This window comes from Medicago sativa, chromosome 5 (genome assembly GCF_051527215.1).
Source record: "Medicago sativa cultivar Bolivia chromosome 5, Bolivia_mono, whole genome shotgun sequence".
NCBI lineage: Eukaryota > Viridiplantae > Streptophyta > Magnoliopsida > Fabales > Fabaceae > Medicago > Medicago sativa.
Window position 1 is genome coordinate 77,569,635 of NC_140753.1, and position 15,218 is coordinate 77,584,852.

Genomic DNA, 15,218 nt, shown 5'->3' on the forward strand with positions numbered 1-15,218 from the left:
AATCCCTTTTATAACAGACTGAGCCAAGGGATAGACTCCAAAGTGCATAAATATAAACTACAAAGATAACATGAAAGACATCTGGGAGATTCTCACGCTCCTACTCCTCGCCATCTGGGTGCGCTCCTGCAAAGAAATCCATACGCTCCTTTGTGCTGATGAATGGTGCAAGCCTCTTGCTTAGAGCTTGGATTTGGGTATTTTTCTCAATCAGCTGCTACCCTTGCTTGAGGATGGTACTTTGTTGCATCTCTATCTCAAGATCCTTATCTGCTACTTGAGCCATAGCTTTTTCATACTTCCTTTTCCAAGTATCACACACTCGGCTTAGGTTAGCCATTTTCTCCTGATATTTCTCTTGAGTGGCAGGGAGTAAAGGGAGAGGTTGCTCTGGAGTGGTTGATGATAAGTATCTCGGTATAGGGTAAGGCATCTTGTACTTAACAGCTTCATCAATGATCCATTGGTTATAGGTTGCATAAGTGAGGTCTGACTTCTCTCCCAACTGATTGCTATCCTTCTTATGAATGGTATGCCAAGCCTTCACAAATTGCTCCCTCAAACCCTTGATGTCGGCATGATAGTGATAGAATATGCCATCTAGTGCAATGTTGAGGGGCTTTTGCTTCATAGGATACCCGAACTGGCGTCTTGCAAGGATAGGGTTGTAGGTGATCCCCCCATGAATGCCAAGAAGAGGCACGTTACCATACTCTCCACAACGATCAATGATCACTCCAGTATCATAAGCCGGGTTATACCAAACTACATTGTCAGGGGTAAGGGCCATGATTTTTTCAGAGTATTGGGCTTTTTCTTTGGTGAGGTAGGATCGGGGTAGATGTAAGGTGTACCACTGATATAACAACGGTGCACAACCAAGGATAGTTCCATCTTGCTTCTCGGTCCTATAGTGAAGGGAATGGTAGATGTCACCAAGAAGTGTAGGGACCGAGTTTTTTGTGATGAAAATTTGGATAACGTTGGCATCAACAAAGCCTTCGACATTGGGGAAAAGCACAAGACCATAGATGAGCAGAGCGAGTATAGCCTCAAAAGCGCGGATATTATCGGCATTGGCACAAGTGTAGGCTTTACCAATCAAGAACCCAGAAGTGAGACCTAAGATCTTCTCCTTTCCTTTAGCTGTGAGGTTAGACATTACGTCGGTCAACTTGAGGTGAAGAGAGTCTGCAATAGCTTTTGCTTTGGGGGGTTCCTCAAGACCACTGAAAGGTACTTCATTAAGCACGGGTAAACCAACTAGGTAAGCATATTCTTCGAGGGTAGGAATGAGCTGATAATCAGGGAAAGTAAAACTGTGGTAACGGTTATCATAGAATTAAACCAAGGTCTTGAGAACTCCTTCGTCAAAATTCTGGTTGAGAATGTTGAGCAATTTTCCATGACGGCCTCGAAAGCCCACCGGATCAGAGACGATAACCGCTAACTTCCTCAAGTCTTCCAAGTTTTGTTTCTTGAAGCCATACCTCTTAATACTCCTAGTAGCCATATCTACAATGTTTACAAAAACTTGCCTAAGTCCTTCGATTTTTGATGAGCAAAAGGTTTATGGATGTATGCATGCATGCATGATTATGCAATGAAAACATAATGAGGTTTAAGGTATACAATGTTGGAGTTAAGGGATAACAACGCCATTTGGTAAGGACTATGGTTCCAACTGCACATGTAACATGGGTTCTACCAAGTTCCCAAATTACAACTACCCTTATGAATTTATCGGTGCGTAGGAATGCTCCTAGTCCAATATCATCCATAAGGAAGTCTAGTTTGAGTGTAGTATCGCGTGACAACTAAAGTCAAGAATGCTCTTGGTTCAGTCTCCGCACTACGTCCTAAAAAGGCCAAGTGGGGTTAAGGGTTACTAAGGTCCACGGCTTCACTGGACACTCACATTGAAAGTAATAACGCCAACACGAATGCTCATGTTAACAAGACTACTACCTTCCGTGAGGCCTCCGCCGAGTAGGGTTATCACTTGTAAACATGGTCCAAGAATGCTCTTGGTATGTCACTATGATTTTACCCCGTCCTATATCCTATGTTTCACTCAAGTCCGGGTATAGGACTTCGTCTCACCACTCACGTATAAGTATTTACAAAGTATATACAAATGATAAAGCATAAGAAATAAAGAAAGAAAGGCGGGCTTAACCCGCGTAGGATCCCCAGTGAAGTCGCCATTTTTGTAGACCAAGATTTTCGGGTGTCAAGCCATTGATCGGACTTGAACCTTCAATCTACCGGACTTGCTCGATTTTATTCTTGGGAAGGGAAAAATGAGATTGAAAAACCCTTTTTGGATCCGGGGGTTGGTTACGATTCGGGAAGGTGTTAGGCACCCGCGTCGTTCACGGTATTCCGTGAGAACCTCTTTCTAACTTCATTTTTATTTGAAAATTTATTGTTTAAAGTTGAAGTGAAAGAATGGAGGGAGAAGAAGTTGGAGTTTTGGTTATTTTTATTTGATCGATTTGAAAGGATTAAAGCCTCTGCCTACGTACCCTTAAAAGGGATCAAAACCGTCGTAGTTCATTCTTATAAAAAGATTTTTTTGTGGGTTAGGTTGATTTTAATTATTTTTGAAAATGATTTTGAGAAGGGTTGCGGGACCTCAAAGGTATAGAAGAATAAAATGGGAGTGAAGTTGTTTCATTTTATTTGCGAAATTTAGTCTAAGTTGGATTAAAGTTCAATTAGGAATTTGATTAAGAAAATAAAGGGGAGATCACTTGGATTTGGATCCAAGGTTTATTAAGAAAATGTTTTGACTTTTGCTCATTAGAGTTTTAGGATAAAAAGGTTTTACTAAACTAACGGTAAATTAGCGTAACAATGCGAAAAGTAAAGCAAGCATAAATAAAATGGTGTAGTGTCGGTGCTTGTGTCGGTGTGTGCAATTACTAAGCTATTACATACCACTCCTAAATGCAAAGCCCACAACAAATTACATCATTCCCCTAATTATACACACTAGAAAATTATGGGGCTTTGCAAAAGGAAACAATGAATAAATACCAAAATTTAAAGCGAAGCATGATTAAATGATATATAGAGAAAGTTAAAAGCATCAAGTACTAAAACACAATGCAATGATAATGCACAAAATAAAGCAAGATGCATATGTGAGAAAATGCATAAGACATTAAAAAAATGCATGACCTAAAGTTTTAAAAGCCAAGAACACAAAAGGATAAAATATGGAAATCAAAGTTTTAAAATAGATGAGACAATATTAAATAAAATGCATGAAATAAATTTAGAATATGAAATTATGAAATATAGTGAAAATATTAACATCAACAGCAAAAAAACAGCAAATAAAACGGTAAAATAAACACATATATTTTTTAGGAGTTTTTGCCGAAATTTTGAATGAAACAGGGGTGTAAGTAACACAACAGAGGGGCTTCAGTAGTAAAAAAGTAGAGAAAAATAAAGCTGGGCCTTCACTTTGATCCACTGGCAGGGGATTTGATCCTGGCCTTTGGATATTTTGATCATAAGGCTAAAAAAGAAGTGTATACACAGCACTACCAAAATATAGGCATTATTGAATTAAATGGAAAGCTTCAGTAGCCATTGGATCTATAAGATGATAGATCTAATGGTCCTTAAGCAGTAACACATACAATAACTAGTAGGCTTAAACGCACTTTTCACCCCCTAACTTTGCAAAAGTTGCAATTTTGGCCCCCTATTAAAAAAATTGCATTTTTGGCCCCCTTCGTCCAAAAACTGCTGAGAAGAGGCCACGTGTCCCAAAAAAGGGGCCATAATTGCAACTTTTTTTAAAGATAAGGGGTCAAAAAGCATATTTCCCTTATGTTAGAGGTTCAAAAGAGCATATTTCCCTAAACATAGGGGGTCACTTTTGCCATTTTTTTTAATAGGGGGCCAAAATTGCAACTTTTGCAAAGTTAAGGGGTGAAAAGTGCGTTTAAGCCTAACTAGTAATGCCTATAGTAACAAACAAAACAGAAACCATTGGATCAATAAGGAAAGCAGATCAGATGGTGGAAAGGGGAGGGGAAAGAACCGAAGTAAACCGGTTCAAATCAAATGAACCGAACCGGTTTACTTATGTTTATAAAGCTAAAAAAAACGGTTCAAACCACCATAATCCCTCTTTCTCCCTCTCTCTTCAAAACTTTTAGTGAGAGAAGCTCTCAAATGAGTCTTCTTCTCCGATCACACACTCCGCCGCCGGCGATTTTTTTTTTTGCTCCGATTTCAAATTTTTTTACATTTTTAAATATCCTTTTTCTTCCTCTTTCTAAATCCGAACTTAGATTTTCAAAACGGAGTGTTGATCGGAGTAGATCTAAGTTTGTAGATCCAAAAAAAAAATTTCTAAGATGAACCAAAAAACAACAAATCAGCGCGGCAGAGGAAGAAGGAAGTGCTTACCTCGCTTAGAATCAGAGAAAAAGAGACTTAGGAACGGAAAACTTCAGAGGATAATCTTCTAATCTACTCTTCTAAACCGAATCTGCTCTTTGTGTCCTCTTGCGAAAATCACGTCGGATTTGAGGCTGGGATTGATGCTTAGCTTCGAATCCAGTCTTGGATTTGGATATGTGTTGTGGTATTGAGGTCCGAAAATGATATATATATGGCTGTATTGATGTGCTTGCGTGATTGGTGAAGAATTTTGAGTGATTTAAGTTGCTGGAATTTGGTTCATGTTCAACTGTTCTTCATATTGTTCTTCATGTTCATGTTTTTTGATTTTTTTGAGTATTTGATTTGAAAATGGGAAGAGAGAGAGAATAAAAAGTGTTTGTGATGTGTGATTGGTGACTGCAAATTCTGACGCGTGAACAGTGTATTTGCTGCAATTAATGCAGTGGTATTTATACTACTGAACTAGGGTTTTGGGCCCTGAGAATAATGACCAAAATGCCCTTAATTGACTCTGATGAAAAATGCCAGCACATGAAAATGAAGATTGGGGACCAAGTTACAAAATATGACCAGTGACAGACTGACACTTGGACAAGACTAAAGGACTCAAAATGAAATAAGAATAATAAAAAGAAAATAAAAAGATGGTGAGTTTAAAACTCACGTGACTTAACTAAATATAAAAAATAATAATAATAATAATAATAATAATAATAATAATAATAATAATAATAATAATAATAATAATAAAACACTAATAATAAAACTAAAGATTTTCCTAAATGAGGTATTTTAAAATACCTCTCTGCAGAAATTTTGACCGAAACGTCTAAAAAATAACGTGGTGTTTTAAAGTACGAACAAAAACTTTTTTAAGCAGTTTTAAAGATGGACAAAGAGGGAATTTTGAATTAAAAGCTTTTAAAATAAAGATGAGACACTGAATATTAAAACGAGCGCGTAAAATATTTTTAAAAGCTGACGCACAAAAAGAAATAATTTAAACTACACGAAGCTTGGACAAAAAGATTTTCATTTCGAACCGTAAAATAAAGCCTTAAAAAATTTTAAAAGATGACTAAATGACTTTAAATAATTGAAGCGAAAAAGAGTTTGAGACGTTTTAAAACGACTGGAAAAAAGAAATGACTGGTCCAAAATTGGGGTATGGCATCTTCTGATACGAATCGGGGATTATCGGATAATTATTTTTAAAAAATTAAAATTTAATGATCTGATACTCTTCCGATACGTATCGGGAAGTATCGGGCATGTATCGATGCAGGATACGCAGGGCATACGGTACGTCATCCATTTTGAAGTATTTGGGCTCCGTAGCTATGTATGTATGTTAAGAGTAAAATGAGGTGGAAAATATGATTATTCCTTTTTTGCCTAAAAAATTCCAGCACCATACTTGCTACCGTAACCTCCCACATAATATATTTTCCATTTATCTCCCTTTTGATTTTCCATTCTTCAATTCTACTCACCACCACCTTAAAAAAAATATGGTGTAAATATTAACCGAATTTTCCAAAAATGGAGGGGTGGTTCTCAACGTCAAGTTTAGCTAATGACGATCAGCAACAGAAAGCAGGAGGTTCATCTTCTTCTTCTTTGCTTGCTGATTGGAACTCATATGCTTCATCTCAACAGTATCAGGATCCTTCTAATTCCGCCATCAGCTTTGATCTTGAATCTGCTGTTAGATCTGCCAATAACACCGTCACCGGCACTTTCAGCGTGTAACCTCTTCTACTTCAGCTCAATTGCATTCTATATACTCTTGAATTAGGATTCATATCATAATAACAGTATATAGTGTTAGGAATTAGTGTTATAAGTGTGTTCCAAATCGGTAAGGATATAGTGTTAGTAATTTAATTATTTCTACTAATAACAATATTTCTCCCCCACTTAAGAAAATACTTATATTATTAACATATCTTCTACCAATATATATATATACATATATATAATAATTCACATAATATTCTAAATAAAAGCCATAAATCACTTAAATATTAATTATGAAAAAAGTGGGCGTTACAGATAGAATAGGTGGGGTGGTTGAGACTCTATAAATTGAAATCATACCTCCATCATCCTATTCACACTTTGCAAAACAACAAAAAATCAATATGAAAGTTATCTTTGATTTCATTATGATACTTGATTTTGCTGGTGGTTGTGTCACTGCCGTAGAGATAAAATTCCCTTCGATTTTAACCGTTCTACATTTGTTTAAGCGAAACGTATACCATAAAGTTAAAATAAAAGCAAATACAAATCTTTATCTATTCCTTAAAAAAAGAGATAAAATTCCCTTCGATTTTAACCGTTCTACATTTGTTGAAGCGAAACGTATAACATAAAGTTAAAATAAAAGCAAATACAAATCTTTATCTATTCCTTAAAAAAAAATCTTTATCTATTTATTTTTATTTGTAAACAAAGTGACAAACAACATTTAAAATTTTCACATAAAATCGTAAAATCAAAGTGAATAATTAAAGAAATTGAGATTCCAACATCTACCTTCGCACGTATATTTTCTTTCTTGGTCAAATAGTCCAGCGGTTAGAAAAATTCACCTGTAAATAAGTGAGATGTAAACTTTCTATTAGACTTTGTATGTATGGTTTGCTCAAAAAAAAAAAAAAAAAGACTTTGTATGTATGTTAAGAGTAAAATGAGGTGGAAAATATGATTATTCCTTTTTTGCCTAAAAAATTCCAGCACCATACTTGCTACCGTAATCTCCCGCATAATATATTTTCCATTTACCTCCCTTTTGATTTTCCATTCTTCAATTCTACTCACCACCACCTTAAAAAAAATATGGTGTAAATATTAACCGAATTTTCCAAAAATGGAGGGGTGGTTCTCAACGTCAAGTTTAGCTAATGACGATCAGCAACAGAAAGCAGGAGGTTCATCTTCTTCTTCTTTGCTTGCTGATTGGAACTCATATGCTTCATCTCAACAGTATCAGGATCCTTCTAATTCCGCCATCAGCTTTGATCTTGAATCTGCTGTTAGATCTGCCAATAACACCGTCACCGGCACTTTCAGCGTGTAACCTCTTCTACTTCTTCAGCTCAATTGCATTCTATATACTCTTGAATTAGGATTCATATCATAATAACAGTATATAGTGTTAGGAATTAGTGTTATAAGTGTGTTCCAAATCGGTAAGGATATAATTCGAAATGCATTATTATATTTAACCACTTACTATCAATTTGGAATTTGGTCTCTGACTTTTAGAAGGACTGATATGACTATAGTTGGATTGAGTAAGGGATGTTTTTGAAATATTCATAATTTCAAGGATCTATTTGAGATCGGGATGTAGAATCAGGGACCAATTTGGTGGTTTACTCTTGTGATCTGATGGCAAATTAGGCTTGTGTTTCCTTTATATTTATATTTATTTAGGTATTTCATTGATAATATCACAAACGCTTGATGGGAAAAGCTATATGGACTAGCGAAATGCTGTGGAAGTTTGGTTTCTAAGACAATTGAATGAAATGAGAATGGTAGATTGTAAATGAGTCGGGGACTGTTTGGATTGACTAATTTGAACTTATCTATTGGCATAAACACTCGTAAGACAATTTGGGAGAGCATATGGAAATAGATTATGACATTTGACATATTCATAAACTATTTTCGGCTTATTTCCTTAAGCTCACCAGGATAACTTGTGAAAACAGCTTATAGCTCATATGAAAACCATTTGACTTTGTTTTATCTTTTGTTATAAAAATAGCATTTACGTTAATACTTATGTGATAAGCGCTCAATTAACCAATTTATCAAACAGGGTCTTGATACTTCTATGGACTCTAATGTTAAGCTTTGGTTAGATCAGGGAGAGTCATTTCAGGCAGGTATAGGAGGGTGGTTGGGAATGGGAGCTTTAACTATATTACGATGATTAGGCTTGGCATATCTCTTGTTGTAAGTGTTGTTTGCCAGTTTCTTAATTCTCCTTGAGATAGTCATTCATAGTTGTCATTCAACAATACAACATAGTGGTGTGATGGTAGAAGAGCCAAACAATGAAGCCCGTTAGCTGCTGTTTCTTTGTTATGTTTCATTTTTTAGTCGTGGCAATCATGACCACTATTCTTGGTAGAAATCATATGCTTCTCTTCTTTATTGCGTCTGTTAGGTCTTCAGAAACATTTTTTTGCCCCTGTCATATGCTTGTTGCGGATTGATTTTGGGAGAAAGTTAGGATTTTGTCCCTCTCTTTTTCAGATAAAAGAATTCAATCCTTTATTGAATTCTAAGATACTTACAGTTGTAAGAATAACTTGAAGCTTCCTATTGTAATGCAATCCTTGAGATGGGTACAAGAGTGGATTCACCACAACACTATCATTAACGGCATCTTTGAATCTAATAATCTGCCTAATACCATGTCTTCCAAATTGAAGATAACCCATTCAGACTCGCAATTAAATGCACAGTAACCACACTTTTATCTCTGTTAGGAGGAATTAGTGTTATAAGTGTGTTCCAATTCGGTAAGGATATAACTGGAAATGCTTTATTTAACTAAGGAACACACAAACAATACGCTGTGATCCAGAGTAGACCACAAAATAAGTCTCTGACTCTGTAGTCCGCTCTCAAATATTTCAAAAACGTCACTGACTGTGTAAACTGTCAAGTTAGTCCCTGTATTTGACCGCTTACTATCAATAGGTTCTTTTAGTTTAATGACTTACTATCAATTTGATATACATTTAACCACTTACTATCAATTTGGTCCCTGACATTAGAATCGAATTTGGTGTGACTTTTAGAAGGACTGATATGAGTATAGTTGGATAGAGTCAGGGATGTTTTTGAAATATTCATAATTTCACGAATCTATTTGAGACCGGGATACGTAGAATCAGGGACCAATTTGGTGGTTTACTCTTGTGATCTGCAAATTAGGCTCGCGTTTCCTTTATATTTATATTTAGGTATTTCATTGATGACATAACAAACGTTTAATGGGAAAAGCTATATGGATTAGCAAAATGTTGTAGAAAAGTTTGGTTTTTAAGATAATTGCATGAAATGAGAATCGTAGATTGTAAATGAATCAGGGACTGTTTGGATTGACTAATTTGAACTTATCTACTAGCATATGCATTTGTGAGACAATTTGGGAGAGCTTATGGAAATAGCTTACAACATCTGACATGTCCATAAACTATTTTCAGCTTATTTCCTTGAGCTCTCTAGGATAACTTCTGAAAACAAGTTATAGCTTATATGAACATCATTTGACTTTGTTTTATCCTTTGTTATAAAAGTAGCTTATACATTAATACTTATGTGATAAGCGCTTAATTAACCAGTTTATCGAACACGACCTTAATACTTCTATGGACCCTAATGTTAAGCTTTGGTTAGATCAGGGAGAGTCATTTCAGGCAGGTATAGGAGGGTGGTTGGGAATGGGAGCTTTAACTATATTACGATGATTAGGCTTGGCATATCTCTTGTTGTAAGTGTTGTTTGCCAGTTTCTTAATTCTCCTTGAGATAGTCATTCATAGTTGTCATTCAACAATACAACATACTGGTGTGATAGTAGAAGAGCCAAACAAAGAAGCCCGTTAGCTGCTGTTTCTTTGTTATGTTTAATTTTTTAGTCTTGGCAATCATGACCACTATTCGTGGTAGAAATCATATGCTTCTCTTCTTTATTGCGTCTGTTAGGTCTCCAGAAACATTTTTTTTGCCCCTGCCATATGCTTGTTGGGGATTGATTTTGGGAGAAAGTTGGGATTTTGTCCCTCTCTCTTTCAGATAAAAGAATTCAATCCTTTATTTCTCCTCACATGTTGATCAAACAACCTTAACATTAAAACTTGAGAGCTTCCTTCTTGCCAAGCCCACTATTATTCTGGTCAAGTCTGGCAGTTTTGGGCCTCATTTTGGTGACTGTTCTTTACGTGCTCTTTTTTCATTTATGATAATCTACCCTGTTTTCCCTTTCGGCTCTTTTGAGTCTACAAGCTTGGTTATCTGCATTTAAGCGTTTTTTAATTTCTGATCCTTTTTTTGTTTTCTGGTTTTCCCAAATTACTCTCAATTATTTTTTGGGTGTTTGTTGTTCAAACTTCAAACTCATTATTGTTGTTCTCGCATGCTCCATTTTTGAGTTTATCACTTTGCAGTATTTATTTCCTTGATTATTGTAATGTTTAGCTTAAGGCCGATGATTTTGTATTATTAGTTATGATATGCCTTGAATCTTAGTGTGTGTAGTATAATTTACTTAACTTTTATCTGAAATTTTGGTATAGCGGCCATCCTGCTGCAGCGTGTTTGGCGCCAGCCTTTACTTGCTATCACCTGGGATTTATAACTATGTAGTCAGTGTAATGTAGCAATTCAAAGAGGCTAAAGGCTCTCCTGGAATAGGATTGATCCTTGACAATAGAGGCTATACCGATTTTGTTACCCACATGGATGCAGATTGGGCTGACATCTCAAGTGATGTATAGGCCATTAACTTTAGGTTACTGTGTTTTTATTGGAGGTAATCATATTGGTTGGAAGAACAAGCAGAATATTGTTGGTAGATTTAGAATACTTAGTTATGACTATTATCACACATGAGCCCATATGGCTAAAACAATTTATTTTTGAACTAAAATTTTGTTAGTAAGGACTATGAGTCTTATTTGTGATAGTCAAGCTTCCTTATAGGCTTATACATTGCCTCTAATCCAGTTTTTCATTATCAAACAAAGCATATTGAGATAAACTGTCAGTTTATCAATTAATCCCAATTATCAACTGGCAGATATGTTTACTAAGTTACTCTGGAGTTCAAGGATAACATACATATGTCATATATGCACCAGCATGAATAGAACTGTGGAGATTCACCATGCTTCCATTTCTTATGCTTAGTTTTCAGTTGTATTTAACACATGACTAGTTAGTGATAAGTTTCAATGAAAATTGAAACTATTTGTTCCCTCGGAAATGCTTTAACTTATTTATTCCTCCTGTACAACGCAGAATGCAATTTTCTTACTGCAAGTGTTGTTAGCCATTTTTTTAAAATTATTCTTGAGACAGTCATTCACTGCTGTAAATCAGTAGGGCAACATAGCGGTGTGATAACAGAGGAGTGGAGCAAAGAAGCCTGTTAGCTGCTCTTTGTTAGCTGTGTTGTATTTTTAAGTTGTGGAAATCATGACCACTATTCATGGCAGAAACCATGCACTTCGCTGTTAAGACTTTCAGGTTTTCAGAAACCTTCTTTTGCCCCTATCATATGCTTGTTTCTGACATATTTAGGGAGAAAGATGGGATTTCGTCCCTCCTTTTTTCAGCTAAAAGAATGAAATAAATCCTTTATTTTTCGTTACATGTTCGATCGAAGAGCCTTCACATTTAAACTTTATACCTTCCTTCTTGCCAAGCCCACTACTCTCTGGTGTCATTGTGGTCAAGTGTGTCAGTTCCAGGCGTCATTTTGTCGACTTGTCTTCACATTATTGTAGTTGCTGCATGTTCTATTTTTTGGTTTATTACTTGGCAGTATTTGTTTCCTTGATTATTGTAAGTGTTTAGCTTATGAACAATAATTTTTTATTATTAGTTATGATATGCCTTGAATTTTGAGCATTATGTGTATAGTATAAATCACTCGTCCTATATCTACAATTTCTGTATAGAGTCCATCCTGCTGTGGTTTTCGGCTCAGTCATTGTAATGTAGTAGTTCAAATATTGAGTTACACTAAAGGCTCTCCTAGAAGAGGATTGATCCATGCAATAAAACTCATACTGATTTTGTTGCTTACATGGATACTAAGTGGGCTGGAAGCTCAAGTGGTATCCAGACGGTCAACTTTAGATTATTAAGAAGCAAAATATTGTTGAAAGATCTAGTGGATAGACAATATACCGAGTCATGACTCTTATCACACGTGAGCCCATTACCCATATTGCTAAAACAATTTGTTTTTGAACTAAGATATTTTGAGTGAGGACTGAGGAGTATGAGTCTTATTTGGTATAATCAAGCTTCATTATACATTGCTCCTAATCCAGTTTATTTTTAGCAAATAAAGCATATATTGAGACAGGTCGTCGTTTTATCCAAAAAAGGTTTTATCTAGAAAGACGACGATATCATTTAATCCCAATGATCAATTGGTGTATATGTTCACTTAGTCACTCTGGATGGAGTCCAAGTTTACAATACATGCCACAAGCTTGATGCATATGTCATATATGCACTGGCATGAAGAGGAATGTTGAGATTCACCATTCTTCCAATTTCCTACGCGTAGATTTCAGCTGTATTTAACACAGTCAGTTAGTGATAAGTTTCAAGTAACACTGAAACCATTTTTTCGCGTGGAAATGCTTTAGCTTATCTATTATTCCCGTAAATTGTAGAATTCAATTTCCTTCAAGCAACACTGAAATAGTTTGTTTTTCCTGAAATTATTACTTCAAGTAATTAAACAGTTTTCTTTTAATAATTGTCAGTGTTTCTAAAAGTGTGAGAGATATACCTGGAAACTTCCAGTCTGCGACTAGCAGTGTTCCTTCTGGGAAAGCACTCCTGTATTTTGGTTTGTTTCTGGCGAGCGGAGTCTTCTTCATTTTCATTGCATTTACCTTGTTCCTGCCTGTGATGGTGGTTATGCCCCAAAAGTTTGCTCTATGCTTTACTCTTGGATGTGGATTTATTATTGGGTCGTTTTTTGCTCTAAAAGGGCCAAAGAATCAACTTTCTCACATGTTTTCAAAGGAGGTAAGTTACCAGAATTTCATGTCTTGTTGTTTTCAAGTTTAAAAAATAGCTTCACATTTCATTATGTATATATGTTGCTTCAGTGTGTTCATTTGATTTTTTAGTATAATAGTAAATAGTCCCTATGATTTGATTGCATGTTTTTTATGCCTTCTCCTGACTCTGACCTCCTTTATGAATATTTTTCAGAGGCTCCCATTCACACTGGGGTTTATACTCAGTATGATCGGTACCATTTACGTATCAATGGTGCGTCATAGCTACATCCTATCTGTTGTATTCTCTGTTGTACAGGTATCACTTTCATGGATCCTTAATAAGTTAGAATGTTTCTCTGTTGCTTCGCCCTTCCCTTCTCCTGTTGGCATTTGCTGTGGATTTGAATTATAGTGGCTGTATAGTAAAATCTTGAATTTAAATAGAAATTAATCCTTTTATATAGCATAAACTTGATAAATTCGAGAGTTCTCTATTTCCACATTTGAAGTGGCAGGATTTATATGATGATAGGTGTTGGTTCCATTTCCATGACATGCACAAGATGTTTTCAGCAACTAGAGTGTGGAAATAGATCTTCCTTTAGCTACTTTTGGCTTGAAAAAAAAAAAAAAACTATTTATTCTGTTTGTATCCAAAGCTATCAAACTTGTATTGAAAATGATGTTTAGATTATACTTGCAGGTTCTCTCACTCGGATACTATGCTATATCATATTTCCCTGGTGGATCTGCTGGAATGAGATTTCTGACTTCTGCTTTAATGTCCAGAATAATGACTTGTTTTGGGAGGTGATTGGGTTATGGTTATTATTGTTATACTTTTTCAGGGTGAGGGGTAAACTTTGTCTATAGATAGCTGAAACTTTGAACTGACCCAGAACAGGATAATGCTGAGTTAAAACATCATCTAACATGTACTAAGATTTCAATGTTTGTTGACATCTCTATTAATGAGAAAATTGGTGGATCTCTTTGTGCCATAACTGTAATCTTTATTGCATGCGTATATGGGTATGAATATCGGTATCCATATGGCCTGTATGGTTGCCAAGGGTTTGACAATTTTTTTGAAACAGACAGTTCGGGAGGATATATAATATACATAATCCTATGAAAACATGATAATAAAATACAGAATCATAATATACATGTTATAATTGTAACTTTATGATGTTCCAACTTAATCAGCTAAGACATTTATAGAACACAAGTTAATAATAAAGTGAAGTAGGGTGATGTTTCTGGGGATTTCTTTTTAGGCCCCCAATATCTCCGTTGTAAATGCATTCTGTATGGTTTGGGACCGGAATGTTGTTTTACCCCGGAGTTACCTCCTGGAAGGCTAAAATATTTAATCGAATTCTAAGCTTTGTATCCCGTCATGACTGTAGCTTTATAAGCTGTGTATGCTTTTCATTCTTGCATCATGGAGTCATTGGACCAAACAGGTACACCAATCATCCAAAGATGCATGCATCATCCCACATGGTAACAACACTAAATGAAGGACGTGACGTAATTAAGGACGGCTCACTCTCTTGGGTACCAGAGAGTGGGCTAGAGGATGAATTTGGATTAAATATTTTACTCCTCTGGAAGAAAACTCCAGGGTAAAACAACTTTCCGGGAGATAAATCCCAATCCCTACGGATTGTATTTATCGGAGTTATATATTAGAGGTAAAAATGGAACTTTTGGGGACCTAAGAGATATGAGGGGGCTTAAAAAGAAATATTTGATGTTTCTTTATGTGACAAACCGATAACTTTGCAACAAATTTTGAGTGTTGTTACTCACACCCAGTATTTCATTAGTAACACCCAGTATCACCCTCTCATCCCCTTTTTTGGATTGAAACACCCCTACAAACTGAAAATTATTTGCTTTTAGTATTACCAAACTAGTTAGTATTTCACCTTCAGTTTTAAGTTTCTTGTATTACAAGTAACTTTCTATTTAAAAATTCAGTGTACACAGGAATTAATTG

At 35.6% G+C, this 15,218-nt stretch overlaps 2 protein-coding genes across 2 annotated transcripts; one reads left to right on the forward strand and one right to left on the reverse strand.

Moving 5' to 3' along the window:
* Positions 1 to 217: 217 nt before the first annotated feature.
* Positions 218 to 1,513, reverse strand: LOC146925269 (uncharacterized). Its single transcript, XM_085711950.1, has 2 exons — positions 1,349 to 1,513; positions 218 to 1,297 (listed from the first exon to the last, which is right to left on the reverse strand). The coding sequence occupies exons 1-2, from the start codon at positions 1,511 to 1,513 to the stop codon at positions 218 to 220; spliced, it is 1,245 nt and encodes a 414-aa protein (XP_085568076.1).
* A 5,633-nt stretch (positions 1,514 to 7,146) lies between these two features.
* LOC146925270 (protein transport protein sft2-like) lies at positions 7,147 to 14,214 on the forward strand. The gene is made up of 4 exons (XM_085710236.1): positions 7,147 to 7,512; positions 12,965 to 13,232; positions 13,422 to 13,526; positions 13,914 to 14,214. The coding sequence occupies exons 1-4, from the start codon at positions 7,307 to 7,309 to the stop codon at positions 14,022 to 14,024; spliced, it is 690 nt and encodes a 229-aa protein (XP_085566362.1). The 5' UTR covers positions 7,147 to 7,306; the 3' UTR covers positions 14,025 to 14,214.
* The last annotated feature ends 1,004 nt before the right edge of the window (positions 14,215 to 15,218 follow it).